We start from the raw sequence: 27933 nt of genomic DNA, 5'->3' as shown, positions 1-27933 counted from the left end.
TTCAAGGATCAATGTTTTTGGTCCTGCTGGTCTTATTTTACTCTGATTTCCTGGAAACATTGATTTGTTTCGGTGTGATACACTCACTGATCTCTAATAGAAGTGTGTAGAGTCATTATATAGATCAATGACTTCCGCAAACTTTACTTTGCACAGTAAAAACACTGAAACCACAGAAAGAATAAAACGCCTTTTAGTATTTCATCTATTGCTTGTACAAAAATTGTATCATGCAAGTAATCACAAACAGGCAAATAATACAGATCTCTGAAACAATAACAGTTTCTCTCTTCACACAGAGTTACATCAAATTGTCCAATTATTTCCCATCAGCTTCCTGCTGTCCTCCTTTCTTTTTCTTCTTGTCTTGTTGCGGCTGTGTTTTGGCTTTCTTTGTGGCCGGCTGATTTTGTCTCTCTCCTCCCTGCGGTTTCCTCTTCTTGTTCTTCTTCTCTCCTCCTGATGCTCCTTCTGTGGAGGCTGTGGTCTCTTTTCCCTCCAGGACGGTGGGCTTCTTACGGTTCTTGCGTTTCTTCGACTCAGGAAGGAACCCTTTCTTCTTCTTCTTCTTTGTTGTTTCTTCTGTCTGCTCTGCCTCAACAACTTTCTTCACCTTTTCAATCTTTGGCTTTCTAAAATAAAGCAAAGAAAGAGAGACATTAAAGACAAGTTCATTATAAGTTCAATTGGCTGGAAATTGTTTAAGGCTTGAAAAGAAAAATATTTCATTCTGTAATAAAAACTACTTTTATGTAATACTTTATGCTTTAAAGATACTTAATGTATTTTACTTTTGTCTATTTTTATTTGGAACAATGGACATGAACCAAAAGATGATAATTCATTAGCAACCAAATGAAACAAATAATCTAATATTCGCTACTGTTGGAAAGATTTAGGAAATTAATGTTTATTCAGCAAGGATGCATTAAATTGATTAAATCTTAAATATTACTAAATATTATTTCAATGTTGTAACAGATTTTGCTGTTCTGTTGAACTTTGATTTAATCAAAGAATCCTGAAAAAATACAGTAAATCACATTTTCTACAAAAATAAAGCAGCACAAATTTCTTTGCAATGTTTCTTGAGCAGCAAATCAGCATATTAGAATGATTTCTGAAGGATCATGTGACACTGAAGACTGGAGTAATGATGCTAATAAACTACATTTAAAATATATTAAAATTGAATTAAATTTTTTTTACTGTATGTTATATCAAATAAATGCAGCTTTGGTTAGAATGAGAGACTTTCCCCCAAATTTCTGAATTGTAGTCAAGCATACACATATAAAATGACAACAAAAACAGATTTGAATAATGGCACTCACAGGATGCAAAATAACTTCATGACGCTCCAGTATGTGTCCTCCAGCTGTCCTGGTTTCTGCAGGCTTTCTTCAGCGTTCATGGACTTGAGAACTTTCTGAAGGGGCTCCAGATTAACCGGCATCTTCTGCTTAGAAACAAACAATGTGTTTTTTTAATACTCATACTTGAGAATACCTTGTAAAAGCAGAAGGTTTAATAAAACATCGATTCATTACCTGATTTTGAACAGATCTGACAAGATGCTGACAGAGCTCTAGTGCCTTGACTATCTTCTCACGAACCATTTTATTCTTACACTCTACATCTTCAAAACTCTGGAAGAACGGGATAAATTTTAGTATAGATATCATGTATTACCCACACACACACACACACACACACACACAGCCTATATATAATTAGTTTAAATAACTAATTTTACATTATTAAAAAATTACTAATATTTAAAAAAAGCTATCAATTTGTATCAAAAAATTTTTTTTGACAAATATCACTGGAGTTGGTACCAACTACTGATGTTTCAACAGCGCTGATCATTAAATGAAGAAAAGTCTACCTTGGCGAGTTGGTCCACAACTTTCTGATGCAGCTCAGTTTCCTGGGCATCAGACATCAGGTTCTTCACATCTTTAGACTGCAGGGACCTGAGCACCATGAGACATGCCTGACCCTGAAACAACCGGACAAAAAAACACACACACACACACACACACACACACACACACACACACACACAGTGCATTATAATTCAAGTATACAGTAACTGATTATACATCCAAATATTCATGAGCTGCTCCAGTACACTAGAACACAGATGGATCAGCTTCATTTACCTGCTGAGGTTCCCTCACTCCAGCAGTGATGTTCTCCACAGCCGTGTCCAACAGGTTCACACACAACACCTTCAAACACAACACAAACCCATCAGTTACAGCACATTAAATGATTCCATGAGATAGAGACAACATTTTTACATTTTCAAGAAAACATCAGTGTTTTTCAGTAAATGTCAGGACATTTATTTGAGGTTTAATTAATGTTAAGAATACCTCTCCCAGTACTAATATAATTCCCAATAATAATAGTGATGTTGGCCATTGAGCCATCTACCTTTATGCAGAGTTGAACGATAATCTAAACAAAATTAATAAGGCAAAATGTCATTGTGTAATTACCCAATCCTAAAAGCTGTGATTTATTTAAGTGAGTCTGGGTTGCTTATTACGTGCATTATGAAAAACAAAATAAAGACATTACCGGTACCTAATAAATATTAGTATTGTAATTTTACAGTTGTACTGATTTTTTTTTTTTTTATATTAGTGTTATTAAATACAATTAATTAATCAATTTGTAAAAATATTATGAAATAATAATTTATTTAATAATCATTATTATTTTGTAGTCATCTTAATACTTGTTCTTAGTTTGTTTACCTGGGTACTAATAGATCTCAGACTGGGCCTTTATATGTATGGTGTACCTCAGGGGTCAGTTTTAGGACCTGTTCTATTTAGTATTTAGGTTACGCGGACGATACCCAGATTTAGATTAGCACTCAGCCTGTTTCCACTTCTTCCTTTGTAACTCTTTCTGTCTGTTTGCCAGAAATTAAGGCATCCAACAACTTTGTAAAAAAATTTTTTTCTAAAACTGAAATTGTATTAATTGTCACTACATCTAATGTTTATAAGTTCAGTAATTTTAAACTTTCAGTTAAAAATACTGCTAAGGTGCAAAATTTGGGTGTGATTTTTGATGCTCATTTGACTTTTAACTCTCACTTCCAAAATATAACTAAAATTACTATTTTCCATCTTCAAAATATTGCTTGCATTAGATCCCTTCTTTCTAGGCCGGATGCTGAGAGGCTTATTTATGCCTTCATAACATCACGACTCAATTTTTGCAATTCTCTCTCTGGTGGTTTACCAGCAAGGTCTGTTAAGAGACCACAATATATTCAAAACTCAGCAGTGCGGAGTTCAGCCCTACAGACAAGCACAACAAACCTGGATAAAGTATTTTAGATTGCAATTGCCATCAGAAAAAAAAATTAAGATAATTAAAAATAAAAAAAAATTAATTAGATAAATTAGACCCCCCCCCCCCCCCCCCCAATTCAATATAGGACTGATATTATTCAATACTGAAGTTGTTTTGACTCACAGGGAATCTGCTGAAGAGGTCGATGAACATGGCTCCAGTGAGAGGGCTTTTCCTCTTCGTCAAGAAAGATGTCAAAGCGTTTCTGAAGCAAGTCGTGACCCTCTCAAGATCCACTTTACCCATAAGCCTTAGCTGTGATCAACAGACAAGTTACTTTATTAACCTCAGTGCTTAGAGATTAACAACAGTGTGTCTATTAAAGATGGTAGTTTACCTCTGCCGGTGTTGATGCGTTTGCCGAGTCCTGTTCACTCACAACGCCTCTCAACACTTTCAGCACATAGAGAGCAGCACTAGAAAACAATAATAATAATAATGTGATTTAAAGAAACAAACACACCAAAATTATACATGCAATGAAAATATAAGAGTCTGTCTTTTTTTCTTGCAACACAGGATTAATAAGCATTATTAAATCCTCACCTGAAGTAGTACAGAGACACAGATGAGTCTGTCAGTTTCTGGGCTCGACTAATCAGACGCTCAAGCATTTCATGAAGCTCCGCCTCTCGTCCGTCAGTTTCCCTGCAGTAATACTTTGCACGACAGAGTCGATTCCTGCCAATCAGAGACCGAGTGACAAACTATGAGAATTAAACACGATAAACAATAGCTCAAATTCGCAGCATGCTTTCTGTGAGCTGAATCTCAGCTGCAGTGTTTTGTTATTATTAAGTAGGGATGTATTAATTCATTCAACTCACAATTTAATTCACGGTTTTATAACAAAATGAGATTTAAGACAAATTATAAATTAAATGTGTCCTTTTATTATTGCTTGGACAAATTCAGCACATTTCTTTATGCAATTGAAATATAACGCTAAAATAACACTACAATAACAGCACTAGCATACTATTGCTCTTTTGTTGATTTTGATTGCTTCTATTGTCCTCATTTGTATGTGACTTTGGATAAAAGCGTCTGCTAAATTACATTAAATGTAAATAACAAAACTTTATTGAAATTTTATAAGCCCCAAATCAAATAAGTAACACAAAATAAATCTCTTCATACAAACAAAATAAGGCTTTGTCTGTGCTCTTTACATTTAAAATTAGAGGCAACCCCTGCATTTTATTCATTATCCAAAAAAGATGATGCACAATTGCAACATATGCAGGTTTTAATCTAAATAAGATCATATAATTTTGAAATCTGAAGCAAAAACAGAATGGCTTGATTTCAGTTTTGTGAAACTATACATAAAAAATATCTGCATGAAACAGAAATAGCAGACGAGCTGAAGGAGATGCAGATTCACTTTCTGCCAGCAGGTGGCGATTAAAGTGTTTCCTTGGTTTCTGCTGTAAACAGCATCGCAGCACATGAAATTGATATGCTTTATATGGTGGCAAGGAAAAACAAATCGTACTTAATTATTTTTTTTTTTCAATACCATCTAAACTTTTCTAAAGTTCCCCTCAGACATACAGTACAGACCAAAAGTTTGGACACACCTTCTCATTCAAAGAGTTTTCTTTACAATTTTCAGAGTCATGAAAATAAAGAAAACTCTTTGAATGAGAAGGTGTGTCCAAACTTTTGGTCTGTACTGTACATTCATATCAACTATCCCTAACTGAATTGCGATCTGTTTAGCCTTGAATCGTCACATATTTAAATAGATATTTAAATAGTGTCTTGTATTAAAAATAAAACAGATAAAGTAAAAAAAATGTAGTATTAAATTATTAAAAATGAAACTGATGAGCTGTACTAAAATATTAAATGATATAAAAGCTAATTAGAAATCTGAATGCATACTTTAAAATTATACAAATAACACTAAAATAGCCCTTCTCACCTGAAGATGTCTGCAGCCTTGCGCAGGAAGTCCTGCTCCTGTTGGCTGGTTTCGGAGCTCATCCCGTTCTCGATCACGCTGAGCAGCGGTTCCACCATCCCAAGAACAAGAGCACTGCTCCCCTGTTTGCTCAAGAACATCTCCACCATGTCCAGTACCTGACAACAACAAACAACACACCAAATGACTCAAATCAGCCTCTGAGAGACAAAACCTGCCTGTTTATTTCCAAAATCCATTAGTCACTAATCAGCTTTTAGGAAGCCCTGAATACTAAGGTAGGTTTCAGATTCACCTATCCGCAATCGCATGTTTACAGATTATGTAAATGTTGGACAATTTTTAACAAATATACTGCAAAAAAAAACACTCAACGAAACTTTGCAAGATGAATTGCAACAGAAAGTCATCTGTGTGACTGTAATATGGCTGTAGTTTGCAGTCTGTAGTACTGTGCAAATGGTCAAAAAGCACTCCATGTATTTAGAAGGAATAATTAAAATATACACCAACAAGATTTTAAAATAGTATAATATATAATAAAATAATAGTCTAAAAATAACTAGTTTACTAGAAGAGTAACCTCCCTAATTTGTATAGCACCATCACTTATATTAATGTTCAAACATAAAAATATTAAATACATATACACACAAACACACACACTGGAAGTTCTACTTCATTTGATACTTTACAACGAAATAAATATAATTTTATTTTATGTTATCAAATAATTTGTTCAATATGTGAACAACTACAACCAACTTAAATCATACATCTCTTCAAAACTTTCAGATAATATTAGATAAAAATAAATGAGAAACAGTCCCATACTTTAATCTTGAAGTCCCGAACGAGGACCTTTTCTTTGCGGATTCTGTCCTTCTCGTCTTTTTTGGCCTGGATCTTTTTCTTCTGCTCCAGAAAGAGAGAAGCCAGGCTTCCGTCCAGCTTCATCATGGCCGCATCATCCAGTTCCTCTTCATCACTGCCATCCTCTTCAGTGGCCTAAACAAGAACAACAGAAAATCAGCTACTTTGTGTTATCAGAGGCTACGTTCACACTGCAGGACTTAATGCTCAATTCCGATTTTTTTGAAAAAATGCGATATTTTTGCAAGGCCGTTCACATTTCCAATTAAATGCGACCTTTTGTGATCTCATGTGTGAACGTGAAATGACCCAGAAGTGACCCGCATGCGTAGAAGAGTACTCAACGGTGAACGACATCACTCGTTGTTTGCGGAAGTACGTTAGCTAACGGTAAACCATGATGTAAACAACAGTGTAACTTAGTCAACAGCGGAGCTCTTTTTGCAATATTAAAATTATATGGTCGGATACATGTGGCTTGGCCGTTCAGACGGAGGTCGCATTTCAAAAGATCGGATACGTATCGGATTCAGGACCACATACCCAAGTGGCCTGGGTCACATTTGAAAAGATCGGATCTGTGTCGTTCAGACTGTCATGAAAAGATCAGATATAGGTCGCATGGGGCAAAAAAATCGGAATTGGGTCGTTTCAGCCTGCAGTGTGAACGTAGCCAGAGTTTTCTGGAATTAAGTCTCAAATTATCCTGCACATTCTAGGTTACACTTGTTTATGTAGTGAAAATTCATTTCTTCGTTCATACCAGAGCATTCTGACCCTGCAGAACCTTCATCAAATCCAAACGGAAGTTCTGATCCACCTCTTTTCCTTCCTCCATGGTTTCATCCTCATCCTCATCAGAGGAGGAATCAGAACCCTCTTCATCCTGGTCAAATTAAAAAAATATAGAAGGGAAATATTTGTAATTTACAGAATTATAGGCAAAAAATTTCAGTTGCTGGTATAAATATGACAGTCAGTCTTACCTCCTCCTCATCATCATCTTCATCATCTTGCTTGTCCTCCTCTTTATGTTTTCTCTTTTTCTCTTTCTCATCAGTCACCATCACGCCGCTTTCATCCTCATCCTTGTTGGGATCTAGAACCTAAAAATCAATCGAAACAGATCCTGGTTACCTTCTTAATATATTGTTGGAGTCTTATACTACACAAATAAACACATTAACATATTATTTTTTCATAAAGTTCACTTCATGTAGCTACTTTCTCCGATTTAATCACACCTGCGTGGACTAAAAAAAAGTAGACTTAATAAATAATATCTCAGCCTGACATCCACTATCTAGTCAAATCCTGATCAAATAAAACCCTTGCTCTACATTATTTCCTCTATAATATTCAGTTTGGCCCAGTCAGATTTCACATCACGGAATCGATATATATATATATATATATATATATATATATATATATATATATATATTAGCCTGAACTAAGTTTAAGTTAAAGAACTAAAACAAATAAATATAAATTAATGCTGAACAGAAATTTACAGAAATTCACTAAAAAACAAAACAAAACAAAAACTAAATATATAAGTTTATTCAAAATATTATCATAATAGTATGTAAATAATACTAAAATAGCACTGTTAATTAGTCAGCAGTCTCTTACGTTCAGGATGGAGCTGAGCGCCTCTTGGGTGAGGTGAGGACAGATCCGGCTAAACACAGCTTTACACACACTGCGCACCAGACGACTGGGCTGAGACAGGAGCGACAGCAGGATCTCAACAACCACCTCCACCCAGTGCGGCTCCTCACAGCTGTCGCCATCTGGAACACAAACACACACACACACACACACAACCCATCAGTGCATCATCTAGCAGGAATTACAGACTACAAATTAAAAAAAAAAACATTCATTCCATTAACTGCACTGAACTGCTCCAACTTACTCGCTTTCTTCTTTTTCGATTTCTTAGCCTGAGCTTTCTCCACGCAGGTCCTCAGATCATTCAACAGCTCCAAACTGTCATCTGGAGCCTGAAGCCAGGAAAGAAAAACAACATTTATGTTAAGATCACAAAATAAAAAAAAGTCTTCAGTTCTTTCTGAAATTATTTAATCTATCACATTTTATTTGGAATAGGAATTTAAAGCACATTAGTTTTTCTTGTACATTTTTTTTTTTTCCCCCAACAACCATTTTCAAACAGCAAAATGAACAGGCATAAACGAAGTCCTCCCCATGATGTACAACTAAAATGATTCAAATACTTCAAGCTGGACCTCTGCAATTTATTTGATTTTAAAATAAATTATTAATAATTATTTATAATATTCACAACAAGTAGTTTATTCTATTTTTTCCCCATGCATTTGGCATTTTATCCAAAGCAACTTGCATTGCAATCAAAGTACACATTTTACTGGTTCATGCATTCCCTGGGATTCGAACCCATGATAACCCTGGTGTTTCTAGCATCTGCTCTACTCTAAGAGCTTCAGGAACGCTTAACTGATAATCGTTACGAAGATCTGGCAATTCTTTTGATTATTTCTGCTTTTTGAAAAAAATGTAATAAAATCACAAACAATCAAACCTTGAACATCTGAATCCCAACGAGGAGGAAGAGGTGCTGAAATGCCGTGTGTTCAGGTGAAGAAGACTTCTTTGCTTTTTTCCTCAAGGCCTCCACTGATTCCAGCATACTGAACACACACAGCACTAAATCACTAAAAAGAGCATTTGAGCTGCAGTCCTAACCTCACCTTTCTTATTTACATTTAAAAGGTCATAATGTGTAAACCAGTAGTGTTTGTCACCTGTCCCAGCCCTTCCTCTGCTCTGGACTCAGGGTCTGAACGCTCTGGACGTGTTTGCTCTGGTTGAGCAGCGTGGTGGCGTACTGGACCACACAGTAGATCCACATGCTTCCATCAGCTTTCACTCCCAGAATCCTCCTGGAGTTCAGCCTCTCGGCCTCAGGAGAATCTCCAAGCGCAGCCATCGAGTTCAGGCCCTGCAGAAGACTGGAGGAGATCAAGCATATTTTTCATTTAACTATTAATGACTTTTCATTTAATAACTTCAAATCCTTTATGACAGATTTAAGTCTCAAAATGTGACTGATAAATTGAACTGACCCGTAGAAGGCTGAAGAGATAGTGGCTTGTGTCTGTTGATCGATGGGCACTGAGAGAGCCTGCACCGTCTCAGGGATTTCTGGAGTGGGTTTCTTCACATCAAAGAAAGCGTGGAAGAAAATAAACCTACAGAAGAAAGATAAAGCATCACTGGAGTGCCACAGACAGAGTCACGTAGAGAGCATCAGTGAGATCTAAAGATGAGTTACCTAGCCATTTTCATGACAAGTCCCTCTTCTTTCTTAATCTGATGGTTTTCCACGATGAAAGAGAGACGTGAAACGATCCATTTACGAAACCTGGCAACACAGCTGTCACTCCTACAGCAAGAAATAAATCAGAATAAATATGATATTGCCATGAGATGGAAAACGCCTGCACATTTGTCATTTGTATAAATTATTAATTACTAAACAAATTAATCTTGTTAATCTTGTCATATAATTTAATGAAAGCTTACTATTTATTAAAAAATATATACTTCATATAAATTCTATGCTATTTTTGTATTTATTGTATTGATCTACATTGGTTTGATATGAAAAAAATATTCTTTACAACATTAATTTATATATTATTGCTACTACAACTATGACTGATAATTATTCATGTATAAATGAATATAGAAATATTATTATTGTATTTATAGTGTGTATATATATATATATATATATATATATATATATATATACACACACACACATACACACATACACAAACACACACACAGACATACATATATATATATATATATATATATATATATAAAAGTTTTATATACAAAATAATAATATATTATAAAATAATAGTATTAACAGTATATGTGTATATTTTAATTCTTATAATTATTTTGAATGCTACTACTAATATAGTTAATTATTAACTGATAAGTAAATATATAAATCTTATGATTACCATTATTAGTGTACTGTATATAATAAGTATTTATACAATAATACTAATATACATTTATACAGCCATGGTGTTTTATTAATTACTTTACCATCATATGGCTTTAAGTTGAACACTTTTTTTTAAACCTCTATTCTGATAAATGATTTTCAAACAGTCAATTCTTGTAAAATCCAGCATGAACTCACTCTACTTCAGTCTCCTGGTTTCCTTTCTGTCTGCGAGTGCTGAAGTCCAGGCATTTCTCCAGCTGGGGCTTGCAGAAGGCCTCCATCAGCCACTCCACGTACTTCTGCAGTGCACACAGATCCATGTGCTCCAGAACCTTCCAGGAGGACGGGACCACGGGGTAGCCCTGGTTAGTGAGCTGAGTGAAGCCGAGCGCCACGGCGAGCTGTTTGTCAGCGTCTGCACAGCCCTGCATGAACTCACTCACGTACTTCTCCATTTCTGGAGCGAACTTGAATCGGTATGCCAGCTGACGGGAGACACACACAATAAACTTACAATATTATGGCACAGGCTACATTCAGAATGCAATACTAGTACTATATGTATAAATGTTAAACAGTGTGCAACACCAATGTAATTTCTCTCACTACTTTTAATTCTAGTGAGCTGTAATTTTCTGCAGAATTAAATGGTGTAAATTAAATGAGAAACACACACATCACATAAAGACAGACCTGTGCGGACAGCATGTGTTGACCGTAGTATCTCATCACATCACCGGTCAGCACAAACTCAAGCTGAGGGACTGACAGCAGCGGCAGAGATGCTCCCAACAACCGGAAACCTAAATAACTGATCACAAACACAGAAAAAAGCAGGTGTTTTGGTCATCATAGTCTAACTGGTATTGAAACTATTCTTGTTCATATGATTCCATTTGAACTAACATTTTTTTTTCTCAAGACAAAAAAATAAAATAAAAATGCAATTAAATCAAATTAAATAACAATTGAACAATGTCCTTTTAACATTTTAACAAAATATGTTTTCTATTATAAAATACATATAAAAAACTAAGACTTAACAAAAAATGTATTAAATAAAATACATTTTAATAACGTAATATATATTTGAAAAAAAATTAAAATTAAAGTAAAACTAGATTAAAACTAAAAAACTAATAAAAAATAATCAAATGCAGTAAAGTACTAAGCAGGTACCTATATCTGGCTGAATACTAGATGGATAAATAACCAGGTTAAAGGGTTACTTCACCCCAAAATGAAAATTTAGTCAATAATCACTTAACCCACATGTCGTTCCAAACCCCTAAAAGCTTTGTTCGTCTTCAGAACACAATGTCAAGGTCCAGAAAAGTATGAAAAGATCATCAGAATATTCCATCTGTGGTTCAACAGTAATATTATGAAGCGATGACAATACTTTTTGTATGCAAATAAAACAAAAATAACGACTTTATTCAACAAAAAGTATTCTCGTCGCTTCATAATGTTACGGTTGAACCACTGATGGCAGATGAACTATTCTGACAATGTCGTTCATACTTTTCTGGACCTTAACAGTGCAAGTTACTTGGCAGTCAATGGGACAGTCACAAGCCTCCAGGTTTTCATCCAAAATATCTTAAATTGTGTTCCAAAAATTAACGAAGCTTTTAGGGGTTTGGAACGACATAGGGGTAAGTGATTATTGACAAAATTTTCTTTTTGAGGTGGAGTATCCCTTTAAGATTTGGCTACATGTTAAACTCACTGTGTGGGCCCAGGCATCTCTGACATCATGCCTTTAATAATGGCTTCATTCCAGAACATCTCGAAGCTGTCCTCCCGCAGAGACACCTGTAACAAGTCTAACGCGACTGGGGGCAGAATGTTGTCCTTCTTCACAGAGCGAGCGGCCGTCTTTAAAACCTCCACCAGTCTGGGAGTACACATCAAAGAGTTAATAAAACAATGAAGCACACAAAATATGAGCATTTTAAGTTTACACATGTAACACTACATTTTCAAATGAAGTCAACACAACAAATATGCAACTGAAATGAAATGTTGTCTAAAAAAACATTTAGTATTTTTTTCAAATAAAATCAACATGATAAGAAAATAAATAAATCATTATAAAATTAATAATTACATAGATTTCATATTATGAATTAATACATTTTATTTACAACGTTTATATTTCCATGTATAATTTATAAATCAATTTAAAATGTACAATAAATTTGACAAAGTAACTAAAATAAACTGAAATGGATATAACTTTAAAATAAAACAGTTTAGCATATATAAGAATGTCTGGAAAAAGACAAAACATTCAGAGTAAGAAAGCAGAAAAGGGAGTCGGACACACTCACTTTGGCATGTTCTCTTTAGTAATGACTGCTGTGGCTCCCAACAGTTTCTTGAGTTTTTTGGGTTTGAGCACAGAGGGGAACTTCTGCATGGCCACCAGGAGGAGCTCGAGCTGCTCGGGGGTGTTGAGGGCAGAGGTCAGGTCAGACTGCAGGGCGCTCAGGAGCAACTCTTCAAACACTTCCTTCGGCGTCTATACAACAAAACACATTGCAAATTAAACATGATAGAAACGAGAGATTAACACCAAGTAGAGTTCATCTGAATCCCACACTCCAGTAATCCATGTCACATGATCCTTCAGAAACCATGCTTATATGCTGTTTCGCTAATCAAGAAACATTTCTTCTTTTCTTTCTTATATCATGTTATACAATCGTATTATTATACAGTTTTATAATATTATTATTAATAATATTTCACAATATTACTGTTTTTACCTCAATTAAGGTCAAATAAATGTTGAGCATAAGACTAAAAACATTAAAATATTTAAATTATTCCAAACTTTTTACTGGTAGTGTACATTCACTCATGTAATATAATAAATATAATATAATAGTAGTTATTATTATTACTACTCCATTAAAACATACTAGTGTTATCAAATGATTGCTAGGGCTGGGATAAACGATTATTTTTTAAACGATTAATCTAGCGATTATTTTTTCGATGCATCGATTAATCTAACGATTTATTTTTTCAGACCGATTCGATTTTGATTATCTCCCCATTAATTCACTACTAACAATTTATACATGTTGATTTACATATCTGAATGAAAAAAAATGAATTCCTTAACATTGCAATATATGTTTATTACTCTTAAAATTAAAAAAAAAAGACTGACTAAGAATGCATTACTTTGCACTTGTATAGAGATAGCATTCAATAAAACCTTGAAGCCTTGAAAACACTTTCTGAAACAAGCTTACTGAACACATGGGCCTAGCTTACTGAAAAAAAGTTCTTCTTTCAGATGAAAATAACAACAACTTGATGTCTAGCATTCAATAAAAAATGTCTTGTTTAGAGATTGAAAGAATACAGTAACCAATGTAAACTTGAGGGCTTTAAACTAATACAGAGAGTGCTTTTCAAAAAAAAAAAAAAATTAACAGTGGGAGCCAGCAGCCTGTCATGGAGAAAAAAAAAAATATCTGAATGCTCCACGTGAAACTTTGGCGTTCTGCCCTTTTTCTATCTGTCTAATTATTTTGGTTAATATGCACGAGGGAGAGAGAGAGAGCAAGACAGCGCTCGTGTAGTTTGAAGACTGTGAGTGCGCGAGCGCGCGTGAAACTTTGGTGTTTCGCCCTTTTTCTATCGTGTTTAATGATTTTGATTAATATGCACAAGGGAGAGAGAGAGAGCAAGAAGCGCTCGTGTTATTTGAAGACTGTGAGTGCGCGCGCAGCCGGGGCTCTCTCTCGTACGCGCCCTGTCATTCTACATCACTCACCAATCAAATAGGGCTTTGACAGCCTCCAAAAAAAAGATCAATGCAGAAAAACCCCTGGATTGGTTATATAACGTTGGACAGAATGTTGCTCCGGCCATCGCGTATATTCAGCGCACATAAGGTAAACGTTTTGCAAACGTTTTTTTAGAAAAATAAAAACAGGTCGACGAATCAATGCGCATATTTTGCGTCAACGTATTTTTTGCGTCGACGTCATCGATGACCTCGACACATTGTCCCAGCCCTAGATTAATCGCATTCAAAATAAAAGTTTTTGTTTACATTGTGTGTGTATGATGTAGATTTTGTTATTATTATTATAATGCATTAAATGCATACTCATACAGTATATATTTTGAAAATATTTACATGTATATATTTATATAATTTATTGTACATCTATTTAATATACAAATTAGTGCTATCAAATGATTGATTGCATCCAAAACAAAGTTTTTATTTACATAATGTAGGTGTGTGTATTGTGTATATTTATTATGTATGTTTGTACATATTTATATTAATTATATAATATCTAAAAAGCATATTTTTCATAAATATTTCCTGCATGTGTGTGTATGTATATATCCATAAATATGTTTTCTCTTGGTTCTTGGTAAAGCCCTGCATTTCAGCCCGAGCCCGACAGACCCCGACTTATTTATGCCCCTAGGGCCGGGCTTCGGGCCAATTTTCACGTTATAGCTCACATGCGGGCCGGGCCTATTTTGGGTTATCCTTCTATTTATATTTTTAGACATTAAATTTAAAAAAATGAGAAGTTGACATCGACGATAGAAAAACAAACATAGAAAGACATTTCATAACCTCATAACTTTCAGAATCTGATAATTCAACCCGTTATAATTAAACTGACTGACATGACAGTCTCACGCACGCACGCGCGTACACGCACGCTTTTCCGTCAACGCGACCCACGATTATACTTCACTTATATCCACTTATTGTAGTAGTAGCTATTATAGCCCTCTAAAGTAATGTAAATGTAAACAGCAAGAGACCCTGCTACCGCAACTGTCAAAACTGGCTCGCTCTGTGTTTAGTGTCCTGCCAGCAGCAGCAGCGAACGTGTCTTCAGCGCAGCGGGAAGAGAGGAGGACGGAGTTAAAACCTTCCACTCTGGAGACTATTCTTTTTCTCCATGATGCTCTGTAAGAGACTGTTCTAACTTTTAATTTGACTGGACTTTATTTTCGTTTAACTGTTGGAAACTAATGGAAAAAAGAATGGACATGTTCTGTGGTGCATTTTTGAGGTAAGATAACCTGCACGTTTGTTTTTAATTAATTTAATTTGTTTAGATTGTAGGCTAATTCTCATTTCATTTGCCAGCGCTGTTGCGAGCCTGCCTCAGTATTTTAATTTTTTTATTTTATTTCACTCACTGTGGTTTAATAAATAAACATTTATTAAACTAACTGTCTGTGTGATATGCTTGAAGTGTTTTATATATGGATTTTACTGTAGCCAAGTAAAGTATTAGCGTTAATTTGAGAGGCTTAATTGATTAAATATGTTTTAGGCTACTTGCTGTCGGCTTGGCTGTTTAACGTTAATCGTCATTTTAAAAAAAAAATGCTCCAAACATTTTTCTAAATTAACTTGATAAAGAAATTAAAAGAAACATAACACAAAACTGACCCATTTTTGTAATTGTTGCAAATAGGGCAGGCATCCGCTGTGTAATAAAATAAATAAATAAATAAATAAATAAAAACACGGGCTCGTGTCGGACTCGGGCTGATAATTCTGATGAGCTGTCGGACACGGGTCGGGCTAGGGCCTGAGCGTCTCGGGCCAGGGCCGGGCTCGGGCCTAGATTTGAGGCCCGTGCAGGGCTCTAGTTCTTGGTTCTAAATAAATGCGACTTATAGTCCAGTGCGACTTATATATGTTTTTTCCTCATCATGACGTATTTTTGGACTGATGCAACTTATACTCAGGTGTGATTTATAGTCCGAAAAATATGGTACACACACACGTGACCCTGGACCACAAAAGCAGTCTTAAGTCGCTGGGGTATATTAGTAGCAATAACCAAAAAACATTGTACTGGTCAAAGTTATCGATTTTTCTTTTATGCCAAAGTAATCTTTAGGATATTGAGTAAAGATCATGTTCCATGAAGATACTTTGTCAACTTCCTACTGTTACTATATCAAAACCTAATTTTTGATTAGTAATATGTATAGCTAAGAATCGTGATTAATCGTTTAGCAGCACTCAGAAGCCCCTTTCACACTGCAATTCCAGAAAAGTAATGTGTCCCCGCAATTGTTCCCGGGTCGCTAGATTTTGCCCCTTTCACACTGCCAGTGATTACCCGGAACATGTGCGTGCGTTCACACACAACCTGTAAAGGACCCGTAAAGACACGTGACATCAGGATGTGACGTGTTAGGTACGAGTCAAAAACGCTGGGCACGTTAACTTTCACTGAAGCGAGCAAACGATCTCAGCTTCAGCACAGAAAGTGAGGAACTACCTGATCTCTGCTTCATTACAGCTTGCAAATATTTTTTTTCATCGTGAACGTTGATCTGCCTTCAATGAAAATGAGCGTCATCACTACAACACACCCTTTACGGCATTAGTTCTGCATTTTGTTCCCACAGCGCTCGTTCCGTGACTGAACCCTGCAGTATTACTAGGTCCCCAATAGAGCTGCAACTAACGATTATTTTTTCTGTCGACTAATCTAACGATTATTTTTTCGATTAGTCGACTAATCTAACGATTATTTTTATTACAATAAATAATTAATCTAATCTTCTTTTTTTAATTAGCTAATGAATCCTTTGGAGAACTTTACAAAAAAAATATATAAGTACAACTTCTAATATAATATTTCAACCTTTATTCATTTTCAACCAATGTGGTTGAAGTTTTTACAGTATAAAATAATAAAGAGGCAAAGAAAATGATTTTACTATGGTAAATATGAGTTTATGATAGCGTTTATAATTAAACCACAGTAAATTTAGAGTAGTCTGAGACATCATGAAATGTTCTTTAGCATCACAAACCATAAAATGTAGTCAGGGTTCTGCTATGGTTTAGCTTGGTTTCCAGAGATCTGGAGCTGATTCGGGGTAGCTCGGTGGTTTGTGACTGTCTCACAGCGCGCTGTCTTTTAAGGGGCCGTTCACGTATCACGTCATTTCCAATGTAGGCGCGCAATAAGCGCGCTCATAATGGAAGCGGCGCGGTCGCGACGCACTCTTTTTTCCAGGCGCGTCCGCACCGCATCGAGTTAAAAACATCTAAACTTTTCAGAATGCCGCAAGGGCAAGAATATCAGACCTGAACCAGGAAGTTGGTCACCAGATCACACGGTAACCAGTTAAACCGTAACCGGAGAGCGCCAAGATGTTTTCCTCTGAGGTGCTCGCGCATCGCAGTTGTGCTGCCGTGGTACACCATATCGGTTTTGCAAAGGGAACAAAGGGCCATTTTATTTGTCCTCTTTTTAAAGTATTCACATACTTTTGATAACAGTGGTCTCTATTTTTGTGATAGAATGCAACTTTCTCCATTCCCAGTATGCCATTACGCGAGATGTAAACAAACAGTGTGACACGTCAACGTATTTTTGTAGTCGACGTAATCGATGACGTCGACGCGTTGTTGCAGCACTAGTCCCCAACCCCGATCAATCCCGGGATGTGTTTGCGTTCACACAGAATGCGAACCAGCAATTTTCCGTGTCCAACGTGCAGTGTGAAAAGAGGCTATATACACATGTTATTTTTATACATCGTATTTGTAATGCTACTCGAGCAGCTCTTCAGACGTCTCTTTCAATGTCTATAAAACAAAATGAAAACAGGAACAATACATCAGTAATCACCTCTGACAGGATGTCGACCATGGTTTTTCTGGGCAGGTCTCTCAGGTGTTCTCTGTACTGGGACAGACGCTGCAGGAGCTTCACACACTCCAACATGACCTGCGGCTCCTGACAAACAACATGCAGAGAAAGATCAACAGCACAAATCAGAGTTGATATAAATCCCAAATAATATGCAAGATAATTAGTGCTTCCAAAATCTATTTCCAGCTATTTTTGCCCGCATAAAAGCAAGAACACAACACTGGGAATCTGATTCTCTTACCTTCTGCAGACGTGTGGACTGAGACAGGGCGAGCACCCCGAAGAAATTCCCAAACGCTGCATTTCTGATTAATTTCTGTCAAAAAATTAAAGCATGACATGAAAAACCTACATATCTGATTATGAAATGATGATTAGGATAATAACCTATTAAAAATGAAATCCTCACCTTTTTGGCTCTCTGGAGGTTGTGCTTTTCTTTAACGCTGTCTAGTGTGGATTTCAGTGAGATCTCCTCAAATACACTCAGCAGCTTCATACAGAAACAAATATTAATCAAACACATATCTAATAACTGCTACAGAAAGATGTGAAGATACAGCTTGTCTGGTTATAAATACCTGAGCGAGTGCAACACTGTATCCTGACCGTGCATCATCTCTTGTGTGAGAAAGACCGTCCACTAGTCTCTTCAGTGAATACTTCAACTCATCCGGCTAGATGAAAAACACAAACATACAGTTAGCAAACATACATTTCTGACATGAATCTGAATCCACTGACTATCACACAAGGTCACATCATTCATGTTTGATTCTTCAATTAGCATCATGCATTGGAAATCAGTTGCTATGGTGGTCTTTCTCTTAGGTAATGGCAAATTTACTGAATTAATTACCCTGTTAACTGTCACTCACAGAACATAGACTTGAAAGCCTACATTTTTATAATTCATGACTGAAAACATTTTGTAACATAATTTTGATGTACTATTTTCATGGTGATGCAATTTTTGAATTTAAATGGGTTTCAAAGGATGAATTTTGAGATTTTATGTTTTCAAGTGATATATAATTTCTGATCATTTCTAAAGTGTGATATAAAAAAAGGCAACAAAGAAGACTTATCTCCTGTTACTTATGATGTAGGTTTTTGAGATACACTCTTGCCATAAATGATTACTTTTCCTACATAATTTTTTACAAAAAAAGTAGGAGTCTCAGACCTTTCCAACGATATATAGTATGATACATAGTTTGTCATGATTAAATTAGGATTTTTAATTGTAATATAGTTTAGTAAACATAGGCGGCCCACCGAGGGGCCAATTGGCAATTAACAGGTTAAATTGTTCAAACTTTAAATTTGAACTTTTTTTTCCACTGATCCTATGGACAGAAAAGTTTCTATTTCTATTATGTTTTCATTTGTAAGTCGCTTTGGATAAAAGTGTCTGCTAAATGAATAAATGTACATTTAAAAGTTTTCATATTTAAAGAGCTCATATAGATACAGAATAAAACAGCTCCATTCAACCCACGTGTGTACATTAATAACCAATGCCGAATAGAGCACTGTTTAGATAATGACAGCTTATTACATCGGGTGATAAAACAGCAATAATAACTATAAGAACGAACCCCGGCCAAGAATATTGATCAACAGTAATAAGCCAGTATTAAACTGACCAGAGCTGACTCTCATACCTTCTCGCTCTGCTTCAAGTGTTCAATCAAGTCCTCGATCGCTTTGAGGCGGATTTCTCGCTCAGGCTTCGCGATGTCCCAGAAGTAATCCAGGAACTGTCGGTTCTGTTTGAGGATGCCTTTAGCATCGGTGACTTTGGGTCTAACGGTGCTGTCCTCGATCTCTCCCATGTTTGTCTGCATCACCACATCCATGAGAGTGTGGCGCACACGTGGGGAAACCGCGAGGACGTTTCCTTCCAGGGCAACTTCCGCGCTGTGATTTCAGAATAAAAGTCTCAAAGCATAAACTGGAGCAAGTTCAAACTCAAACCGATATGCACCGTTTTGCTATGGTTTCTGGTTTGACCTACATGTTTCATGGAAACGCTGTGCAAGCAAGGTGGTTTGAGAGATACGTTTTCTCTTGTTTGGTGGGTGTGTCAAACATGTCAGCCCAATCAGCAGAAACGTGTATAAACCACGAGGTATTATTAAAGAGACAGCTTACACAATGTAAATAAAATAAATGCACAAAAGCAAGGATATTGTTTCCACATTTATTTACAATAAAGAAAAAAATAATAAGAGCACAAGTATAGATCTGGAACTTCTTTAAGTCTGTCGTAACTGACTAAATCTAGTGTTCCTGTAGCTCAATTGCTAGAGCATTTCTTTATCAAGCACAATGAAGGGGGTTCGATTCCCTGGGAACACATGACAGGTAAAAAATTATAGCCTGAATGCACTGTAAGTCGCTTTGGATAAAAGTGTCTGCTAAATGCATAAATTTAAATATCATTTATTAATTGCAGTGTCTTCTGGTCCATATCCTTTCCTTGATATAGATTAATGTAACAAAAAATACTATACATATTATTTTGCTATTGTATTGTGGAGTGTCACTTTCATGAAGTTTTCTATACTCCTCTGATTATATAAAGGTAAATAATACAATAACAGCACAACACATCACAGGAACCAGTTTCCACAGATCTCTTCACTTTATTGGAATGATCTTTTTTATTCTAGACTACAGGGCAGTGGCTGTAACATCGAGCCTGTTTTGCAGCATTAAACACATATTTATACCGATCATATCAGTCTCCGAAAATGTTACAAAAAGAACACAAACAATTGCCTTATCAGCTGCCATACTGTCTTGCGTCATCAGAACAGGGTGTTCAACACACCACCGTTTCCGTTTAAAAAAAAAACATTTTGCACCGTTTTTGTCGGAGCTGAACGCAGCCCTGAACTGAACACGTTTTATGAAGTTCCTTTCAAGAGATTACGCTGGTCTCTCATATTAAATGGACATTTACTGGTTATTTTATCATTAACTAGGGTGTTTATTGTTTATATATCTCGTGGATATATCTGATATTTACAGGTAAGTGATATAAATATAAGACAGATTGTCCTGAACAGTTTTTAATCGAGGTGTACTGTTTTTTTTTATGTCAAAATAGAACAAATTGTGGGGGAAAACAGGTTTAAGCATGTCAGCTACTTTGATTGTCTACTAGACTGAAATGGTGTTAGAACTGTGGTCATTTCTTGGTTGATAATCGTGTTTGGCGTTTCTGTCATTTTGTCACACGATATAAACAAAGGAAAGTCAGAGTACATGAATCTGCATGGCAGAAAACAAACCTACTAATTTTAAAGGGGAAAATCAACATATAAATGTCGAAAGACAAGATTATACATGATATTATACTTAGTAAACTAAATTATAATTGTTTATACATCATCTGTATCAATGTTTATTTCATGGAAGTACATGTTTGTGGGATTCATGTTCTTCATTTCTTTCCCCACAAAAGATGAAACAATATTAATATAGATAGGCTACCTATTGATTACAAACATAAATTGATTAAAAAAAAAACTTATTATATAAAATGTATTTAACAATATATAATTTAAACCCAAGTGACCAAAAATTATTACAAGAAGCAAATAGGCTTAACTGGTTGATTAATTTCAATACATTGATCATAATTTATACTGTACATTTTTTTTTATCTTGTAAAGACTTTGAAGAAGGGAAGAGCAATGGCAGAATCGTCACCAACATCACCAGAAAGAAGAGAAACCAGGAGACAAAGTCTAACTGATCCATGTAAGTCAGTAAAAAGACATTTGTTTTAATTATTTTGTAATGAATAGGCATAGGCACAATTTATATTGGTCTATATTAGTTTAGACTAGTAGTGTAGGTGATTTATCTTCTTCATTTCTCTTTCCAGTCACGTCATCCTCCAGTGGTCGACTGACTGAGGAGCTCCAGTGCTCTATATGTCTGGATGTGTTCACTGATCCAGTCAGCACTCCATGTGGACACAACTTCTGCAAGACCTGTCTGAATAAGTGCTGGGACAACAGCCAGACCTGCAGCTGTCCTTACTGTAAAGAAACATTCAGCCAAAGACCTGATCTCAAGATTAATACCACACTCAGAGAGGTTATAGATCACTATAAGAAGAAAACGCCTAATACAAACGCTGAAGTTTTGTGTGACATCTGTGAGGAAAGAAAGCGGAAAGCCCTAAAGTCATGTGTGGTGTGTCAGAGCTCTTACTGTGAAACTCATCTGGAGCGTCATTTGAGAGTGGCAGGTTTAAAGAAACACAAACTAATTGATCCTGTGAGTAATTTAGAAGACACTATATGTCAGACACACGAGAGACCTCTGGAGCTGTTCTGTAGAGATGATCAGACATGTTTGTGTACGATGTGTGCTCTGTCAGATCACAAGAACCACAACACTGTTCCTCTAGAAGAGGAGAGTGAAGAGAAGAAGGTAGAATTACTAATAAACTGCTTTGAGTCTACAAATATAATGACAATTATATCTAATAAAAAGAGAGTTCATTATGAAAACATATTTTTTTCTTAGAAGACAGTAAATCTCTGTTATGGTAAATGTTTCTGTGTCTGTAGACTCAACTGATGAAGACACAGAAAGACATGCACCAGATGATCCAAGAGAGAATTGAGAAGATTCAAGACATCAGACACTCAGCAGAATTTAGAAAGGTGAGTTTAAAATAATCAAATTAAACTTATTTTAACATTTATTATACATAATTGAGTTCAGGTCCTCACAGAGAGTTACAATGACTCTTTCTGCAGGTTACATTATTGTACCAATACGCGGTGACAAGTGACTGTCTTCTTTAGTGAGTCGATGCTTTTGATACCTTTGCTCAACCAGTTTGATCAAAAACACTGATTCATTCAGAAATGAATCTGTACTACGAATCTGCTTTGTTTCAGACAAATTCTTGGTCAGAGCAATTACAAAGTAAATGGTAAAAGTTATTAAGTGGAGCGATAAAAAAAAAAAAAAACTACACTGAAATATGAGTAATATAACATTAACTGAATGATCAAACACCACTAATCATTAGTTGACTGACTGATTGAGCAGAGAAACACAGAGATGGAGAAAGCAGCCCGTGTTGAGTTCTTCTCTGATCTGATCCGCTCCATTGAGAGATGTCAGACTGAACAGCTGGAGATGATGGAGGAGCAGCATAAAGCAGCAGAGAAACAGGAGAAAGAACTCATCTCTGAGCTGGAGCTGAAGATCTCTGAGCTAAAGATGAGAAACACTGAACTGGAGCAGCTCTCACACACTGAAGATGCCCTCCACCTTCTACGGGTCAGTCAACATCTCTCTGATCAATAATGATGCAGTATATGACACTCACTGCTCATGCTAAAAGATTTCTCATCCCTCCTGCTGTAGATGTTCTCATCTCTCTGCATCCCTACAAACACCAGGAACTGGCCTGAGATCAGCATGAAGACTGATGTGAGTCTGGAGACTCTGAGGAGAGCTCTGACTCAACTGCAGTACACTCTAGATGAGAAACTCACTAAAACTGGTAGATCAATGTCAGAATACTGTTCACCATACAGCCATATACTTTTATAATCTTCTAATATCAGTAATGAAGAATGAAAAGATCTTCTGATGTTTTGTTGTTGTGTGTCTCTACAGAGCTGAAGAGGATGCAGCAGTATGCAGGTACAGAGAGCTGTCACACTACACTCATTTACATTCAGTATACCTCATTACTGCACTACAATCTGATTATAACTATTAATATTAAGAACATCATCATCACAGAATCTATTGTGTATTTGTGATTCATGTTCTCTGTTTTCTCAGTGGATGTGACTCTGGATCCTGATACAGCTCATCCAGAACTCATCCTGTCTGATGATAGACAACAAGTGAGATTTGGAGATGTTAGTCAGGACGTCCCAAACAATCCAGAAAGATTTGATTCATGTGTCTGTGTCCTGGGAAAGGAGGGATTCTCCTCAGGGAGATTTTATTTTGAGGTGCAGGTGAAGGAAATTACTGAATGGGATTTAGGAGTGGCTAGAGAATCCATTAACAGGAAGGGAGAGATCACACTGAGTCCCAGTGATGGATACTGGACTGTGGTTCTGAGGAATGAGGATGAATATAAAGCCTTAGATAATCCCTCTGTCTCTCTGTCTCTGAGAGTGAAGCCGCAGCGGGTTGGTGTGTTTGTGGATTATGAGGATGGTCTGGTCTCCTTTTATGATGTGGAGTCCAGCTCTCATATCTACTCTTTCACTGGTCAGTCTTTCACTGACAAACTCTATCCATTTCTTGGCCCAACATTAAACAATGAAGGTGAAAACTCAGCACCACTGATCATCACACCTGTCAATTACTATAAATAAATTTACAATACTAAAATTAAATACTAGATGAAAATAATGCTTTAAATATTTTGGTGTTTCTACGCAAAGTATGTGAATATATTGTTATCAAGTATGCAAAAATTTTAAATGTAAATAATTTGCATAAGTAAATGAATGCTAACAGCAGTCATTGAGGAGGAATGGGGTGCTCTACTGGAGATTTCTGGAAATGACTGCTTCTTGTCTATGCTTGTATTATTGCCAGACTAAAATGTAGAGAGAATTGCGATTGATTCTTAAATTTAAGTTTATGAATCAGGTACTTTAAAGTATAGTTTAACTTTGCTTTGTTATGTCATGTCACTTCAATGACTTGCATATATGAAATAAATGAAATCCACTGGAGTGGCCAGAGAATATCAGAGAAGATGGAGAGAGGCAAATGTTCCTAAAAAAAATGTAATTGAATCAAAGTGACACTATGTTGATTCTACATCCCTGCTATGGAATTAAATGGCTGTTTGTTTACCCACATTCTAATAAAACTGTGAAACTGGAAACTTTTTTTTATAAAATGTAATTCTTTATAATTCTTTTTATTCTAATTTATATAAATAAATAATGAAAAGATCACCTCAGCTTCATATATTTTACACAAAGTTGTTCTTGTGTATTAATAATAGATTGTTATCCATTTTTATTTAATATAACCCATACACATAGTATTTAGGGGTCAAGCACCAGAGATGTAATGGTACTACGGAACTAGTAGCAATTTTGTGGGCCCTTGGGTGGGTGGAGGGACAAAGACCTGGGAGAAATGTTTTCTGTTCAGATTCCACTGCAGCACTAATGGCAATTAAGTGCAGGAAGAGTGACGCCAGACCAGATTTAATCATTGAAAATCTGATTGCACTAAATCGGGTGATAAAAGTGGCAAATATAATGGGTTTATGTCAGTGCCAGCACATGTAGGGATTCAGTGGAACGAAGAGGCTGATGAGATGGCGAAAAAAAGCTACACATAAGAGTGAAGTTGATTTGAAAGTAATGTATGGAAGAGTTGAGTGCAAGAGTATTATACAGCAAAAAATAAAGCAAATATGGCAGAAAGAATGGGAAGAAGGAAATAAAGGCAGACATTATTTGTTAATTCAGCGTACATTAATGAATCTGTAACTAGGGATGCACAATCATGATTTTTCATGGCCGATTCCGACAACGATTTCTTTACAAGCAAACTGGCTGATTCCGATACCGATTTCCGATTTTAAAAAAATCTTTAAGCAACAAACAAGAAAGAAGGAAAGTGTGCATAAACAAGATGTTTATTTGGTATTTAATAGGCCAAACTGGCTTTTGGCTATTGAGATAAATAACCGTAACCATCTGAAATTAACAGCAGTAACTGCACAGTAATACAAACATAGATGGTAAAGACATCAGCATTTAGCTTTTGTTTTTTAATTGGGTTGAAACTACATAGAACTGGCCTTAAATTAAAAGATTAACTGTAACAATGCGACATTAAAGGCAATAACTGCATAGTTCTACAGTCCAAACACCACAATCAACACACATTCAGCATCAGCATTCAGTATTTTAGTTTTTAAATTTGGTTTTAAATTTAAAACAAGGACTTTATCAGTGAGACATAAAAGTATGCTATATAAATATTATTCCAAAATGTTAAAATCAAATAATGTTGGTGCGAATAAAACAAAGATGCGAAGTGTTTCATTAAAATGATGTTATTTTATCAATTAAAAAAAAATTTAAGGTAATGATTCACATCAATATTTTTTTACATGAGCCAATGAAAAATAAACTAGTACTAAAACTATTGTCTAAAGTAAAAAAATATAGATGTGAATCATTACCCTACATTTTTTTAATTGGATGAATGAAACACTTTCAGTGTGCTACAGCAGGTGATCTTAAAATCAAATTCAGTCTATATAATTTTAAGGTAAAATAAAAATAATCATCCTATACAGAACTGACGTTTACTTCTGGCTTTTCAAACATGTATGCAAGTTCTAGTTTACAAAAAAAAATTCAGCTTTGTCACGGTTTAGTCCGTTTCGTTTCTCATCCAACACGTGAGAAGTTGAGCTGAACATCCCTTCACTGTCTCCGCGTGTGCAGGGCACAGGTACAGTACGCAGCCTCAGTGATCGCTGGAAAGGTACTCTTATTTTGTGCAGTCCGCTTCCTGCTATCTGTGGCTCAGACGTGTAGCTCAGCTGCCCGTGTCCTGCGCACAGATTTCAAAATACTTCCACACAAATGACATGATAGCGAATGATTACAATGCAGTCTGTGCACGCGGGCGCACTTCTGGAAAAATCAGCTGATAAAAGACCAAAAACCAGACAATTGCCGATCGTGTATTTTAAGCAAAAACTGGCCGGTTCCGATTTATGGCCGTTCAACCGGTGCATCCCTATCTGTAACAATATAAAACAACCTTTGTAGTCACAGGAAGAAGGAGGTGAGAACCGGCGGACATTCCAATAAAACTTTAATAACAAAACAAACACAAAACAGCACGACAGCCCCTCACAGACGACTGCCGCGCACAAACAAAACACAAAATAAAGCCTGGTCCTCTCTCGTCCTTCACTGTTTTTTGTTCTTCTTTTGTATCCTTCCGATCTCCTCCGTGGGACTCAAACCGGTGAGTGGAGCAGGTGTCGCTCATTTCCCAATCACTCCACCAGCCTCGCTTCTGTTCCCACGGCTCTTGGCCACCCGCTACTTGTCACAAACCCCCATCGCCCCTCACAGGCCGGGGGGTAAGCACGAGACTGTGCTCTAACCCCCACGCCCCCCACTCACTGTAGCTGCAGGAATCTGGGGGTAAGGACAGACAGACGAGTCGAGATAAAAAAAGATGGAAGGATAGAGACGAGAGAAAAAAAATGGTTCCGGTCCCCAGACACACTGCCCCCCCCCTGCTGTATGAACTCTTCCGTGGTGCCTGGCAGTGGCACTGGATGGCCCTCCGCTTTAGGGAAGCCGGCAGGTCCTCTGTCGTCCTTCACTGTCGTCGCTCCTCTTTTATATCCTTCTGATCTCCTCTGTGGGACTCGAGACCAGTGAGTGGAGCAGGTGTCGCTCATTTCCCAATCACTCCACTGGCCTCGCTCCGCTCCCATGGCTCTCAGCCCAGTCCCACTCCTCACAACATCATTCACAAGATTAGAGAGGAGGGATAGTGTGGTAATCAATAGATTAAGATTAGGTCATTGTGCACTGAATTATGGGCTGGCAAGCATCCAGATGGCAGATGTTTGTGTGGTGAATTAGAAACTGTGGCGCATGTAATGGAGTGTGAAATTCTTCGTGCTGCATGAAAACTGCATGTTTTCTGATCTGTTGGCATCCGGAGTCTCATATTTATCTTTAAAATCAATTCTTGAAAATAAGGAATATGAAACAAAACAGATTGTTTTTTTTTGTTGTTGTTTTTTACTCCACACTGGTCTTTATTTGAGGATTTAATATATGAGATAGAGTTCTTCAGATGAACTGAAGAGGGAAGCAATACGCCATTGAAGTGTAACACCCTTAATTATGCAGAACTTTAAGCCTTAATATAATACAAGTTATAATAAAAAATTCACCCCCTCACAGTTGTCATGTAGGGCAAAATTAGCTTTATAGACCAAAATCTTTTTTTAACCAGTGGGAAGT

The 27933-nt window shown here is 36.3% G+C and overlaps 2 protein-coding genes across 2 annotated transcripts; one reads left to right on the top strand and one right to left on the bottom strand.

The window, feature by feature from the left end:
- Nucleotides 1-176: 176 nt before the first annotated feature.
- Nucleotides 177-19816, bottom strand: LOC113067973 (myb-binding protein 1A-like protein). The gene is made up of 27 exons (XM_026240484.1): nt 19561-19816; nt 18475-18570; nt 18303-18386; nt 18135-18209; nt 17870-17977; nt 12539-12729; nt 11935-12102; nt 10896-11013; nt 10398-10687; nt 9507-9617; nt 9298-9423; nt 8977-9183; nt 8754-8862; nt 8106-8193; nt 7820-7980; nt 7171-7290; nt 6948-7070; nt 6146-6319; nt 5312-5469; nt 3928-4062; nt 3719-3797; nt 3505-3636; nt 2169-2237; nt 1892-2005; nt 1551-1649; nt 1335-1459; nt 177-632 (listed from the first exon to the last, which is right to left on the bottom strand). The coding sequence occupies exons 1-27, from the start codon at nt 19753-19755 to the stop codon at nt 320-322; spliced, it is 3768 nt and encodes a 1255-aa protein (XP_026096269.1). The 5' UTR covers nt 19756-19816; the 3' UTR covers nt 177-319.
- A 924-nt stretch (nt 19817-20740) lies between these two features.
- LOC113067972 (E3 ubiquitin-protein ligase TRIM39-like) lies at nt 20741-24794 on the top strand. The gene is made up of 8 exons (XM_026240483.1): nt 20741-20932; nt 21580-21667; nt 21795-22348; nt 22489-22584; nt 22979-23212; nt 23300-23438; nt 23555-23581; nt 23726-24794. The coding sequence occupies exons 2-8, from the start codon at nt 21601-21603 to the stop codon at nt 24271-24273; spliced, it is 1665 nt and encodes a 554-aa protein (XP_026096268.1). The 5' UTR covers nt 20741-20932; nt 21580-21600; the 3' UTR covers nt 24274-24794.
- The last annotated feature ends 3139 nt before the right edge of the window (nt 24795-27933 follow it).

The sequence above is a fragment of the Carassius auratus genome, linkage group LG30F (assembly GCF_003368295.1).
Source record: "Carassius auratus strain Wakin linkage group LG30F, ASM336829v1, whole genome shotgun sequence".
Taxonomy (NCBI): domain Eukaryota; kingdom Metazoa; phylum Chordata; class Actinopteri; order Cypriniformes; family Cyprinidae; genus Carassius; species Carassius auratus.
Note: the sequence above shows the minus strand (reverse complement) of the source record. Positions and strands in the feature narration are given on the sequence as shown.